Source organism: Anolis carolinensis, chromosome 3 (assembly GCF_035594765.1).
Source record: "Anolis carolinensis isolate JA03-04 chromosome 3, rAnoCar3.1.pri, whole genome shotgun sequence".
Lineage (NCBI taxonomy): Eukaryota > Metazoa > Chordata > Lepidosauria > Squamata > Dactyloidae > Anolis > Anolis carolinensis.
Window position 1 is genome coordinate 193,205,010 of NC_085843.1, and position 15,358 is coordinate 193,220,367.

General features: G+C 40.4%; 1 protein-coding gene across 5 annotated transcripts in view; it reads left to right on the forward strand.

Annotated features, from left to right (window-relative positions):
- tacc2 (transforming acidic coiled-coil containing protein 2) overlaps positions 1 to 15,358 on the forward strand; it is a 241,272-nt gene that overhangs the window by 9,636 nt on the left and 216,278 nt on the right. For all 5 annotated transcript variants that reach the window (XM_062976022.1, XM_016992233.2, XM_016992239.2 and 2 more), the window contains exon 2: positions 15,092 to 15,171. In XM_062976022.1, coding sequence (XP_062832092.1) covers positions 15,139 to 15,171 — 33 coding nt within the window. In that variant the 5' untranslated portion in view covers positions 15,092 to 15,138. The remainder of the gene's footprint in view (positions 1 to 15,091; positions 15,172 to 15,358) is intronic.

The window sequence follows — 15,358 nt, forward strand, 5'->3', positions numbered from 1 at the left end:
TCTGTGCGATCTTCTTGCAGCAGCTGAGGACGTGATGATGATGATGATGATGATGATTATTATTATTATTATTATATGAGTCTACACCACCATATAATCCAGTTGAAAACAGATAATCTGGATTTTATATGGAAGTGTAGAAGGGGTTTCACATTTCAAACAGTCTTCCATCCTGGGAGAAAGCCAGGATAGAAATATAATCAATCCATGGTTGCCACATAACAACAACATGAGGAGTGTAGATATGAATTGGCAGAGAGAGAGTCCTATGGTTGTAGATTTCCAAAGATGGAGGTGTTATTTTGTATTATTGCAATTCAAAAAAGCACGTAATACCTTTACTACATCATTTGATTTTGTGAATTACCCAGATTTGTGAAACATAACCTTAGAGATTCAGGTATACATGCACAATATGCACAACTGGGGTTGATTATACTGCTTTGGAGAGGAAAGAGAGTGCTGCCGACAAGGAAAAAAGACTACAGTAAAGCTTTCTTTCTTTTTGCTTGCAAGAGGAAATAACATAGCAGGAACAGGTCTGTCTTTCTCCCAAATGTTAGGACATTAAAAGGAACATGTGAAGAGAGGGAAGAATCTAAAAGCTGAAAGTAATATCTTAGCATGAGGTTTTGTGGAGTTCAATCCCCTGCTTGAGATGCAAATTCCCAAGTGCTCATGATAAATCTTAAAGCTGCTACTAGATTCTCTTCCCACCCCACTACTATATTTATGCTATAACAGAAAATTACTTTCTATTTCAAAATGCTCCCTCTGTTAAGATTTCTTTATTACAAAGTTTTTATTTAATGCACTGAATCTTTTAAATAACAACAACAACAACAACAATGTCTATTTAAAGAGGTTTTTTTAAAGTCAGAATTGTAATACTGCTATTTCTTGTAACTGTAAATTGGGCCTATCTTGTTTATAAGCAGCCCTTCTATAGAGCTAGAAGAACATGCAAAGAGAACACCTAAGACTTGACAACTGTTTTCTGGATTCCACCTACGCTTATCTAATTCAGAGCAGGGTGTTTGTGTGGGCAGTGCATCATATCTAATAGCAATGTGTGCAAAACAAAGAGTACTATGATCTTCTAACCTATCATACGCTGTTCTTCCTCCACTTGTTCAGACATATATGTGTATTTTAAAAATCTACATAGGATTGTTTTTTTTTTCAACTAACTAATTGATGTTCATTTCTTTTCAACAAATGAATGAATGGGATTTGCATAAATATTGTCTTAAAAAGCCAACAGTTAACCCAATGGGCTTTCTTCAGACTGGCAATTGGATTTAGGCCTAATTTATTCAAAATATATCTCCAAAAGGGTCATCCCACTACAATACACCCAAAGTAGGTGGCTGGTGTATCCTAAATCAGTGGGATGATATATCTACTCTAGGAGACAAAGGAATTTTCCAGTGTTGAACAATATTCCTAGATAGGTACAGCACCTTGGAGAGCTCCATCAAAGTTAGCAGAAACATGGGATACTTTCGCTAGGAATATAGGAGCCATCAGGAATTATTGTGCTTGCATGTACATATCCTCCTCATCATTCCCAAGCTCTTTTGGACTTTCAAGATAATCACCAGCATCTTCAATTGCAGTGAAAAAGAAACTGGCAACAAGTTCAGCTCTCACAAAATGGGAGACTCTGTTCCCACAAAAGGGCACTAGTAATAGAAAACAGTTTCTGCAATTTGTGGCACAAATTAAAGATTGCTGGAAGTAAATATTTGTTGTGATAAAAGGAATCAAGTTGGAAGTTTCCATTGATTAGTTAAACTAGGACTCTGGAGACCAAAGTTCAAATTTCTACTCAGTGACACCCGCCCCCCAGTCCCAGGTTTTTGTTTTTGTTTTGTTTTTTTATGTCAGGAGCGACTTGAGAAACTGCAAGTCACTTTTGGTTGTCTGCAAGGATGTTGACCAAGGGATGCCCAGATGTTTTGATGTTTTTACCAGCCTTGTGAAAGGCTTCTCTCATGTTCCTGCATGGAGCTGGAGCTGATAAGAGGGAGCTCATCCACACTCTCCCCGAGTTGGATTTGAACCAGTAACCTTCAGGTCAGCAACCCAAGCTTCGGGTCACAAGTCCTGCTGGCACAAGAGTTTAACCCACTGCACCACCGTGGCCTCCAGAAAAAAATGGTGATACAGTGTCTTAGGGTTGTTTAAAGTCAGAAATGTCTTGAAGGCACTCAATGGTTCTCAACAGTCGTTGCTTAGGACAGTTCTTCATCCTATTGGGAAAATAACTTTTCCAATTATGAGTTAAATACAGTTCCACCTTAAGTAAAAATCTAAAAGTCTTAACTGGTCATGCTGCTATATATAAAAAATGACAGCCTGACATGGAAAAGTTAAGAAATTTAAGCCTTTTCTTGGCAGCAGGACAAAGAAATATGAAAACCTTGATCTTCTTAATTTCTTCTTGATCTTCCTTAATTTCTGCATGTCACGTTGTGATGGATTAAATACTGGTCTTAATTAGAAAGCATTTTAAATAGGGATTAAGCACAGAGCATTGTGTGTTCAAAGCATGCAGCCTACCTGTCTTTAAGGGAGGCACTACAACTGAATGATAGTATCACCACTGTGGCTGGAATACCACACCAAGGTTGATGGTAAGAGCTATTTCTATGGGTTACCTGTGATTCTGTTTCTAGCAAATTTATACTGTACAGTTGTAGCCATGTGATAACATTGCTGGTGCTTTTTATCTGTGAGGTGGGTCAACCAAAAATAGAATAATGAGTCCTAAATCCCTCCAATGACATTCATGGTTCAGTGGAGACTAACTATAGTAATAATAAGTTTATTTTTGTATCCTGCCACCATCTCCCCACAGGGACTTGGAGTAGCTTACACCCAGCACAAAGTGCCTAAAAACATAATACAAAAAGTACATCTAAAATAAAAACACAAATTGAATGAAACAAATATCGTGTTTCCCCGAAAATAAGACAGTGTCTTATATTATTTTTTACTCCCAAAGATGCGCTAGGTCTTATTTTCAGGGGATGTCTTATTTTTCCATGAAGAAGAATTCACATTTATTGTTGAACAAAAAAAAAAAAGAACATTTATTCTATACTGTACAGTAGTTGTCATCACAAACCAACATAACCAAACCAGACAAACTGTGACTTCTGTCAAGAATTCCTTGTTACTACCATTATTTCCATATATAATTGGTATGTACATTTACCAATCGTGCATGCTATGGTGTTTGTTTGGTGGGCTCCGGGCATGCTTCTAAACAAAAACTTTTCTAGGTCTTACTTTCGGGGGAGGCCTTATATTTAGCAATTCAGCAAAACCTCTACTAGGTCTTATTTTTTGGTACTGTATATAAAACCATGACTTAAACTAGAAACTGGATACTACCTCCTATCCCAACACTATATAACACTAAATTTTACTACAACAATTACATAAGTGTATGCCACTTTGATTCCCATTTGTGGGAGAAAAATGGGATAAAAGTAAATAAATAATAATAATGTATCAAATCATATTAAGCTTTAACCCTCGGGCTCAGTTTATGAGTCTATGTTGGTGTTTCTGCAAGTAGGCTTTTTCAGCCTACTCTCATAAATTTTGCTGTTGGTATTGCAAGTTAATAATAATAGCAATTAAGTCAGTGGATGAATGGGCACCATGTGTGTTGCATCAGCATATTTAAAAGAATGTCTGTTTATGGGACTCCATGTTTATGGTATGAATCACCGAGAAATTATTGCTCACGTAGATGGTAATGATAGCACTGGACACCATGCATTCTCTAAATTTAACAGGTAAATAAACCAAGCCAAAAGGGAACAGTAGCTTAATCAAAACACATACTCATTAATCCATGCATGGTTTTAAGCAGAAATAAAGTGGTCGCTGATTATTTCTTTCTGCCCTTCCGTGCCTCTAATGGTAATCAAACTTCAACACAGAGTTGAAGCTTGACCTGATTTGGTCCATGTCCTGAGTCTACTTCCTCCCTTGTACATACTTGATTTTCAATCATGGCTGTTGGAGAGTAGCTGATTCCTGACTGTGACTGTTTCATTGCCAGCCATAGTGTCTTCTCCTGGCTTTGTGTTGTTTATTTGTTCAGTCACTTCCGACTCTTTGTGGCCTAGTGCACCAGTCCACACCAGAGCTCCCTGTCAACAGTCACCACCTCCAGCTCCTTCAAGGTCAAGCCAGTCACTTCAAGGATACCATCCATCCATCTTGCCCTTGGTCGGCCCCTCTTCCTTTTTCTTTCCATTTTCCCCAACATCATTCTCTTCTCCAAGCTTTCCTGTCTTCTCATTATGTGGCCAAAGTACTTCATCTTTGCTTCCAATATCCTTCCCACCAGCGAGCAGTCGGGCACTATCTCCTGGAGTATGGACTGGTTGGATCTTCTTGCGATTCAAGGCACTCTCAGAATTTTCCTCCAACACCAGAGTTCAAAAGCATCTATCTTCCTTCGCTCAGCCTTCCTTATGGTCTCCTGGCTTTATAATCTGTTATAGACTCCTCCCAGTAGGACAACAAGACTTCTCCTGGATTTAGTCCAAGTCTGGAGGAGCTGTCCGAAGTACTCAATATAGTTGAGAAATTGGGCTTAACAACTCGGATGCCTCTTTTGAAATGTAGATTAAAACCTAGAGTGGATTCATTATCCGAGAGATATGGGAGCCGCCCATTACCACAGCCCTAATTTGTTATGAGTAGTACTCCTATTACATGACCTCTTTGCATGACTAGGATTTCACATGTACTGTGAATAGTAGAATATTTTTTGTATGTTTAATGCTTCATATTGTTTCTCAGAGTATCGTGTATCATGTGGATCAGTGATAAAGTTGTTTTTTTTTTTCGTGTCAGGAGCAACCGGAGTTGCTTCTGGAGTGAGAGAATTGGCCGTCTGCAAGGACGTTGCCCAGGGGACACCCGGATGTTTTGATGTTTTTACCATCCTTGTGGGAGGCTTCTCTCATGTCCCCGCATGGAGCTGGAGCTGATAGAGGGAGCTCATCCACACTCTCCCCAGGTGGGATTCGAACCTGGCAGCTTTCAGGTCAGCAACCCAACCTTCAAGTCACTTAGTTTAACTGTTTTAATCATTTTAGTTTATTTTATATCGGTGTAACGGCATCAATTGCCACTTGTAAGCCACCCTGAGTCCCCTCGGGTGAGAAGGGTGGGGTATAAATAATTGAAATAAATAAATAAATAATAGTCCACTAAAAAATGATAAAAAAGTGATAAAGTGGGAAAAATTATAGTACATGACAGTGTACTATAAGATCCACAGTGCCAGGTAAAGGTTTTCCCCTAACATTAAGTCTAGTTGTAACTGACTCTGGTGGTTGGTGCTCATCTCCATTTCTAAGCCGAAGAGCAGGGATTGTTTGTAGACACCTCCAAGGTAATGTGGCTGGCACGATTGCGTGGAGCACCTTCCCACCAGAGCGGTACCTATTGATCTAGTCACATTTGAATGTTTTTGAACTGTTAGGTTGGCAGAAGATAGGGCTAACAGCGGGAGCACACCCCGCTTCCTGGATTCGAACCACCAACCTTTTGGTCAGCAAGTTCAGCAGCTCAGCTGTTTAACCCACAGTGCCAAGGAGAGTCCAAAAAGGAAGGAACTTGTGTCTATCAGCATCAACAAAATAATTCTTGCTCTTTTGTAAAGTACTGGGTCTTAACTGCCAATTCAAGCTCAAACTATTCCCAGACATTTTGTACTATATTAGGGATACATCATAGCAATGCTATGCTATCCCTGGAAAACCCAAATGCTATGATGCTGGGAAAATCCACTCAACTCCTTCCCTGAGGATTGTAGCTAACCTGAGAGAGAACTAAGTAGCTGAGAGGTGTGGCAGATTCTATCATCACTCCTGCTAATTAAAAAGCCTTGGTGATCCCAGTCTGCAGACTTTGGTTTCACTGTATCACAGATGGGAATATAGCTGATTACGACTTACTTCCTGGCACATTTTAATCATGGCGATTTCAAAGGGATGCACCATCAGTACAGACATCTTTCACTGACAAGATGAAAATTCATAAGAGAAGACTTTTTCTTAGTCTCATTTTACACTGCCATTGTAATCCAGATTATCAAAGCAGACAATCCACATTATCTTCATAGAACTGAATTATATGAGTCTATACTGCCATATAATCCAGTTCAAAGCAGATAATCTGGATTTTATATGGCAGTGTAGAAGGGGCCTTAGTTCCACTACTATCTAAGGTCCCTTCTGCACTGCCCTATATCCCAGGATCCCAGATTATCTTCTTATCGCAGATTATCTGGCAATGGACAATCATATAATCCAGTTCAAAATGAACAATCTGGGATCAGATCCTGGGTTACAGGATAGTGTGGAAGGGGCCTTAGGATACATGAAAGGGCCTTCTTGTTGGCTGCTTTCAAGATATAGAATTCTCTTCCATGGAAGAGCAGACGTGCCCTCTGTCTTTTCTCCTTCTTCGGATTTTTAAATTTTAAATAGACATTAGGAAATTAATTGGTTGTACAGAAGGGTTTTTTAATGCTCTTTCTGTTTAAGTAATTTTAAGTAATTTCATACTATTTTAGGTTAATGATATCTTAACATGATATATTACTTCATTCTTTTCCTAACCTTCAAATCCTCAAGTTTTTACCTACACCAGTTTTTAACATTGTAATAAGCCACACTGGGCCCCATTAGAAGGAAGAAGAGATTTTTAAAAAGTTAAACATTAAAATTAAATGGTTAAAAGGATGCGCCCAGATTTTTAATAGATGTGAGTTCACACACAGTTGATGATAAACTACAACAAGTAGTAAAAGGTATGCCTCACAAAGTACTTTGAAACTGAATATTAGAGAGATAATAGTTTTTATATTGTGTTTTTATATTGTGGAATGATATTTTAAATTGTAAGTCGCTCGGAGCACTCTGGTGGAGAGCAATTAATTAAGAAATAAAGTGAAGTGAAGTGAAGTGAATAATAGTGTAGAGTAGAGACGTTTCACTGGCAACGAAGGTCCGCATAGTTAAAGCAATGGTATTCCCCATAGTAACCTATGGATGTGAGAGCAGGACCATAAGGAAGGCTGAGCGAAGGAAAATAGATGCTTTTGAACTGTGGTATTGGAGGAGAAGTCTAAGAGTGTTTCGGATGGCAAGAAGATCCAACCAGTCCATACTCCAGGAAATAATGCCCGGCTGCTCACTGGAGGGAAGGATACTAGAGGCAAAGATGAAATACTTTGGCCACATCATGTGAAGACAGGAAAGCTGGGAGAGAGCAATGATGCTGGGGAAAATGGAAGGAAAAAGGAAGAGGGACCAACCAAGGGCAAAATGGATGGATGGTATCCTTGAAGTGACTGGCTTGACCTTGAAGGAGCTGAAGATGGCCACGGCCGACAGGAAGCTCTGGGGTGGGCTGATCTATGAATTCACAAAGAGTTGGAAGCAACTGAATGAATAAACAACAACAAAAGTTTAATCCAGAAGCTCACTTGTAAAACCAATGATATACCAAACAAATTTGGTTAAGCCCAATGTAGTCAACAGCTCTGCTACCATGGAGACAGTGCATCCACTCTCTGTTTTCCAACCACTTGTCCTGCAGTTGATCATATTTTGTTCACAACATTTGAAAACATAAAAAGAAGGTCCTGAGATAATAAAGGTATTTTGGACACAACACTGTATTCCTGGCAGGGAAGGTATTGAGGTTATCCTCACATAGAATCCATAGGGAGTTTTGAATAGGTCTTCAATGACATTTATTTAAGGCTCCTGGAACATGAAACAACATCTTTCTTGACAAAAACATAACTAACTCAGGCGGGAACTACATGGTCCTCCAGATGTTGTTAAATTGTAATCTCTGATGAACTACATGGGTTAGGATTTCAGGGCAGGACCTACAAGAGGAGTGTTCAGCTGGTACATTAATCTAGGACCTGGAGAGCAGATGATAAACTTGTGAAATTCTGACAAATTTCTGATGGCAGAAAAAATGACAGCAGACTTTACATCCCTAAATCAGTTTTGTTCTACCCTGCAAAAGTTCTCTTGGAGACCTTGCAGTTCAGCAATATCTGAAGTGTTTCAATCTGAAATAAACAAGATTTGTTTAGTTGGTATATAGCAGTGGTTCTCAATCTGTGGGTTCCCAGATGTTTTGACCTTCAACTCCCAGAAATCCTAACAACTATTTAACTGGCTGGGATTTCTGGGAGTTGTAGGCCAAAACACTTGGGGACACAAAGGTTGAGAACCACTACTATATGGCTATGTGGGTCTTTCGATCTTCTTAGGCTCCTATTGCTTTTGCTGCTGTCTGTTCAAAACCAAAGCATTCTGAAGTATTCAGATCTGGCCAACTATCTCTGAGGCCTTCTGAGTTTTCCTCCAGAAAAGGACATACACAGCATATTCAAAAATATGATTTTTCCCCCCTTTATTAAATTCATGTTTGCAAAATGACCATTCTGTGCCAGCTGCTGGCTTGTTGCAACTCTCCTTGGATTTTTCTTTCCTACTTAAGTAGCAATGAGAGACTGAGCATGGTTCTGCCCTGTACTTCAGGTGGAGCCAAAGTTATTTGTTCAACTGGTTATACTTAATTTAAGGTGGGTCATTTAAATGAAGGTAACATTCATGTGATTCAGAGGAAGGGAAGGCAGGAAAGGAAAACAAAGGCAGACTCATGCAGTGCTGTGGCTGAAAAGAGTGAACTGCTAAGGCTTTTCCCAAAGTGCCAAAAGACATTCAGAGAACCAGGATTTTTTTCTTCCTTTTGGAATGTAAGTGTACTTGGATTTTTTCTCTAATACTGTTTGATAAAATAGTTTTATTTTCTTACAACAGCAGGGTCTCTAATTAGTTGACCATACCAGATTCATGAAAGCGTTGTTTTCCAAAACACAGCTGTGCTCAGGTGGTTTTAAAAGAAACAACAGCAGCATGCTATAAAAGACTCCTATAAGAAGGAAGGCGGGAAACGAAAATAATAGCAATGATTTTCATCATAACATTAGTATGGAAATGCACAAGAAATGTACACTTGTGGAGGACTTAATCCAAGTGATTTCTGTAAAACATCTCAGCAGAATGTTATATTTTCTGATGTAAAGCTTGAGGATTATGTTTTAATCTGAAGCAATGTCTTAATTGAAAGCTTGTGTATTAATGAAGCAGAAAGGAGAATTTACCCATGTATTTCATGCTTGGTTAGTTATATGTTTCCAGTACTAGCATAGAAAAATGATAGTTTCACAATGCAGCAGGAGGGATTAAGTAGCTGAGAAAAGAATAACAATCCTACCGAAACATGGATCACAGTTGTTTCTACTGTAAATGTTTGCATTTACAACATAATCATGTTTACTCAGAAATGTGTTGGTTTTGAGTTCACTTGGATTTATTGTGCAGCCTAGGCCTGGGATAGAATCATAGAGTTGGAAGAGACTTTGTGGGCCATCAAGTCCAACTCCCTGCCAAGAATCAGGAAAATTGCATTCAAAGCACCCCCGACAGATGACCATCCAGCCTCTGTTTAAAAGCCTCCAAAGAAGGAGTCTCCACCAAGCTCTGGGGCAGAGAGTTCCACTGTTGAACACCTCTCACAGTGAGGAAGTTCTTCCTAATGTTCAGGTGGAATCTTCTTTCCTGTAATATGAAGCCACTGCTCCGTGTCCTAATCTCCAGGGCAGCAGAAAACAAGCTTGCTCTCTCCTCCCTATGATTTCCCCTCACATATTTATACATAGCTATTATGTCTCCTCTCAGCCTTCTCTTCTGCAGGCTAAACATACCTAGTTCTTTAAGCCGCTCCTCATAGGGCTTGTTCTCCAGACTCTTGATCATTTTAGTCGCCCTCCTCTAGACACTTTCCAGCTTGTCAACATCTCCCTTCAATTGTGGTGCCCAAAACTGGACACAGTATTCCAGTTGTGGTCTGACCAAGGTAGAATAGAGAGGTAGCATGACTTTACTGGATCTTAGACACTAGACTCCTATGTATGCAGGACAAAATCTCATTGGCTTTTTTTTGCCGCCGCATCACATTGTTGGCCAATGTTTAACTTGTTGTCCACGAGGACTCCAATATCTTTTTCACACATACTGCTGTTGAGCCAGGCGTCCCCCATTCTGTATCTTTGCATTTCATTTTTTTCTGCCTAAGTGGAGTATCTTGGATTTGTCCCTGTTGGACTTCATTTTGTTAGTTTTGGCCCATCTCTCTAATCTGTTAAAATCATTTTGAATTCTGCTCCTGTCTTCTGGAGTATTAGCTATCCTTCCCAATTTGGTGTCATTTGCAAACTTGATGATCCTGCCTTCTAGCCCTTCATCTAAGTCATTAATAAAGATGTTGAACAGAACTGGGCCCAGGACGGAACCCTGCGGCATTTCACTCGTGACTTCTTTCCAGGATGAAGAGGAAGCATTGGGGAGAATCACCCTTTGGGGTTCGTTCACTTAGTCAATTACAGATCCCCCTAACCATAGTTTTTTCTAGCCCACATTTGACCAATTTGTTTGCCAGAAAGTTATTTTTCAGGAGAAGTGGATATTCCTTGCAGCCCTCCATGGATCATAGGATTTGGCCCAAAGCATCACGTGGAGCCCTTCCCCCTCTAGAAGAAGGAGAGTAAAAGACTGCTTGCAAATGGTGGCTGAGAGTAGATGTCTTTGTCCTTGCTCCTTCCTCTTAATACCAAAGAGGGAAACAATGCATTCTTAGGGTGCATCTACACTATCAAATTAATACTGTTTGACACCACTTTAACTCAATGCTAAGAAATCATGGAAGTTGTGATTTTCAAGGCCTTTAGCTTTCTCAGATGACCATTTGGTGCCTCACCAAATGGCAATTCCTATGATTCCATAACCTTGAGCCATGGCTGTTAAAGGAGTGCCAAACCTCATCAATTCTATGATGTAGATCAGGCATGGGCAAACTTTGGCCCTCCAGATGTTTTAGACTTCCACAATTCCAAACAGCCGGTAAGCTGGCTGGGATTTCTGGGAGTTGAAATCCAAACACCCAGAGGGACGAAGTTTGCCCACGCCTGATGCAGATGCACCCTGAGTCAGCACTTGCAAAAAAACAACAGGGAACATGACTAGCTTCATGTGGTAATCTCCCTCCTGATTCAAAAGAAGTGCTGTGTGTGTGTCTTCAAGTCGCCTGTTGACTTATGGCAACCTCATGAATTTCATAGGGTTTTCTTAGGCAAGCAATACTCAGAAGTGGTTTTGCCTGTTCTTTCAGCTGTTATACCAGTGGCTGGTATTTTTGGCAGTTTCTCATCCAAGTACCAACCAGTGGTGATTATGTTTGGCTTTCAATATCAAGCAGGATCTTCTGCCTATAGCATATTTAGGTCAGAATGTGTGGACTACAGATCTACAATTATCTCCAGTCACTGGTAACAACTGGAAATCCTTGCTTCCTCTATTCCAGAATAATAATAATAATAATAATAATAATAATAATAATAATAATAATAATAAATAAATAAAGAGTTTTGGAGCACAATACTCCTGACCTCACGATTGTGTTAAAAACCAAAAGTATGCATTGTCGATGTAGCAATCCCAGGTGACAGCAGGATTTGAGGAGAAACAACTGGAAAAGCTGATACAATATGAGGATTTAAAGATCGAATTGCAAAGACTCTGGCACAAGTCAGTCAAGGGGGTCCCAATGATGATCAGCACACTGGGTGCAGTCCTTAAAGACCTTGGCCTGCACTTAAACACAATTGGCGCTGGCAAAATTACCATCTGCCAGCTGCAGAAGGCCACCTTACTGGGATCTGCACGCATTATTCGCCGATACATCACACAGTCCTAGACACTTGGGAAGTGTCTGACATGTGATCCAATACAACAGCCAGCAGAGTGTCTGCTGTTGACTCAACTTGTTGTGTTTCAAGTAATAATAAATCTTTATTTATATCCTGGCCACATGACCTTGGAGGTGTCTACAGACAACGCCGGGTCTTCCGCTTAGAAATGGAGAGCAGGCCTGTAGCGAGGGGGGGGGGGGTTAGGGGTTCAACCCCCCCTTCCCCCCCCCCGGGAAATTTTTCAGGTTAAAAAAAATGGTTTACTCATGAATTTTAACTGGTTAACCAAATCCCCATGCTAAATCTATGAGATGTAAAACATTAAGAGTTCCTCCAGGCACTATCTCAAGCAGATATTGACAGGTCTGAACCCGGGGGGGGGGGGGGGGGTCAGGGGTTCAACCCACCCCCCAAATTTTCAAAACCCCTCCCGAATTTTTTTTCTGGCTACGGCCCTGGAGATGAGCACCAACCCCTAGAGTCAGACATGACTGGACTTAACATCAGGGGAAAACCTTTACCCTTTACTATTTATATCCCACTTTTCTCCCTCACACGACCCAAAGCAGCCTACAACATATTAAAACAGCAATCCAAATACATTGATAAAAAGTATAAAACATTATAAAATAAACAGTTTATTTATTTATTTACAGCTCTTTTATCCCACCTTTCTCAACCCAGGAGTGGACTCAAGGCAGCTTCACAACATAGGCAATGCCTTTAAAAACATAGTACAATAAAAATAACCATACTATTAAAACAATTAAAACATTTAACTCCATACAACGAGTTAAAATCATGTGATCCATAGGTGTAGTCCGGGGCTGTTCCATAGTCAAAGAAGTTTAAAAGAACAATAATATATAGGGAGATTACAGGGAGGTAGGACCTGAGAAGATGACAGGGAGGTAGGACTTGAGGAAATGAGACCTTGTGTCACGACCCAGGCAGCAGAGCACCAATAACCATACACAGAGGCCAGAATCTATCTAATATCTTTATTAAGGAAATATATAAAGTTAATAAAAGCAAGTGTATGAATTAGTCCAGAAGTAGACCTTTCAGGAAAGGTCAAAATTAGTCCAAAGAAACAATGTCCAATATGAAATATTAAGGTCCAAAGTTGTAATCCAATAACCGAAACACTCACTTGCCAAGCAAGTGAGGGGAGATGACAAGGTCCTTTAGTCCATGAACTTGAGCAAGGCTAGGAAATAACTTGATTCTTGAAACACAAGACTTGATTCAAGGCAACAAGGAAACGAGGAGCAAGAATAGGGTCCGTGGAATTACTTGGCGAGGTCCGGAAAACAAGGCAAGATCCGGAGAGTAAAACAAGGCTGGAAACGAAGGCTTGGAATCGGGAACAAGGCTTGAAACAGGAACGAGGCTTGGAAACGGAGTAGCTGTCCACACACGCTACTCCGGTAGCTGACGAATTGACTCCGCAAGATCCCTTTGTGGGTAAAACACCTAAATAGGGTCTCGTTTTCCCGCCAAAGAGCAGTTCTCTGGAGAACCAGAAACGAAAGCTATTCTCTGAGTCCAGATGTGTGACTCCTTAAAGTTTCTCATGGAAAGCAGACTTAATCAGCTGAATGCTTAGCAGCTATCCTAGCACTCCTGCGAGAGGCCGCTTGAACTCCCCTCTGTTGTTTACAAAACTCATGGCGAGAAAACGTAGGAGATTTAGGCTCAGGGCTTGTTTGACAGACTTCTGGAAGACAAATGTCTTGCAGGTGCAAGGTTTCCAAATCTGGCTGGGAAAGTTCCAATTCTGACTGAAACGGTGAGAAACCCCAGTTTTCCTCTTCATCTAGCACAACAGTGCCAGGAACGGGACTACATGGCCCATGACTCATCACACCTTGGTGGCAGCTGGACAAGGATGCATAGTATTCTGATTAGGACATTATAATATGATGTGCCACTGGTTATTTTTTTTAAAGGAAAAGCCTTTGACAACATGTAGAGATCAGAACTTGGAAAAACCTACTTTTCCAGAGTTTCTGGATGTGAAAAGTGACTTTTCTGAACTATATTTTTCAGACTGTGGGATATGTAGTCCAAATAAAGAAGTAGTTCCCACCCAACCTGCGGTCTGTGGACCACCAGTGGTCCCCTAGAACTAAAATATGGTCTGCGGCCTCACCTTTACTGCATCGTTGCAATGAGAGAGACTGGTCTCACAAACCCCTCTTATAGTGCCGAGGCAACGGGGCTGTCGGGAAGGGAGAGGCTGACTACCCACGAAAGGTGCAACAACAAGCCTCCTGACTGCTGCTTCTCCTCCTCCCTCCCCCGAGCAGAACAGTTCCATGCAGCACCTGGAAGCGGGATGACTTGGTGCCTTCGTATTTAGGAAGTATGAGGTTATTTGGGGTGCTGGATCAGAAAATTACATTGGATAGACCACATCAGCTCTAGATTATTAAATATGGTTTTCTGTGGGCGAGCAGATGGCAACTTCTGGATGGCAAATATTCTGTATCAGAAATTAGAGCTGATGTGGTCTATCCAATGCAATTTTATGAATCTGCGCCCCAAATAATCAAACCGAATCTAAAGTTGATCAACTTTAGATTCGGTTTGATTATTTGGGGCACTGATTCAGAAAAATTACATTGGATAGACCACATCAGCTCTAGATTATTAAATATGGTTTTCTGTGGGCGAGCAGATAGCGACTACTGGATGCCAAATATTCTGTATCGGAAACTAGAGCAGAATTCGAAACCCTTTTAGTACTAATGTTGGAGAGTGGTCCCTGGTAAAAATAATAATCTTGGGAACCACTGAAATAAAGAAACCGGTGGAGGTTGTCCCAGTTGCCAATGTGTATTTGTACACTTGCATTTCAGTGGTTAGATGCAATTTGCTAATGGAAAGAGTTTAGAATTTAAATTTTAAATGAACACAAATTGATAGCATAGGTTTGTGGAAGTCAGATTTCATATTACCTAACCATAGGAATTAATAATGCAAAATTAATAATGCATGAGAATGAATGGACTAGAGTTGCAAAGCTATGACCTGGCACATTTAGTCCTGCCATACAAAACTGTACTTGCAGAGAACTCTACTAGCCTTGGACTATCAAATAATATTTGTATAGGGAGAGTCACTCGGGGAGGAACACAGCAGGCCTTTTCTTTTTAAACATTATGTTTCTACAGATGCCTGATGGTTATTGATTTTTTCCCCCTCCAGCTGGCCTCCTGAATGTAATCAAGTGATCCTGAAATCATCTTGCCAAAATGGGCAATGAAAACAGCAGCCCAGAAAATCAGGTAAGTCTGATGGTTCATTCAAGATGTGTTTTCACAGCTATTTGGAAAGTTAATTTATTTCCAGAAGTTTAAGATTGGGATTTTCATGACCCAGCGCAGGTACTTGGTTGATGTTGGTCATACTTATGCATCATAGTTCAGAAGAGATTGGTCTTCCCAGGAGAAGGTGCTTGGAAGAATAATCGGA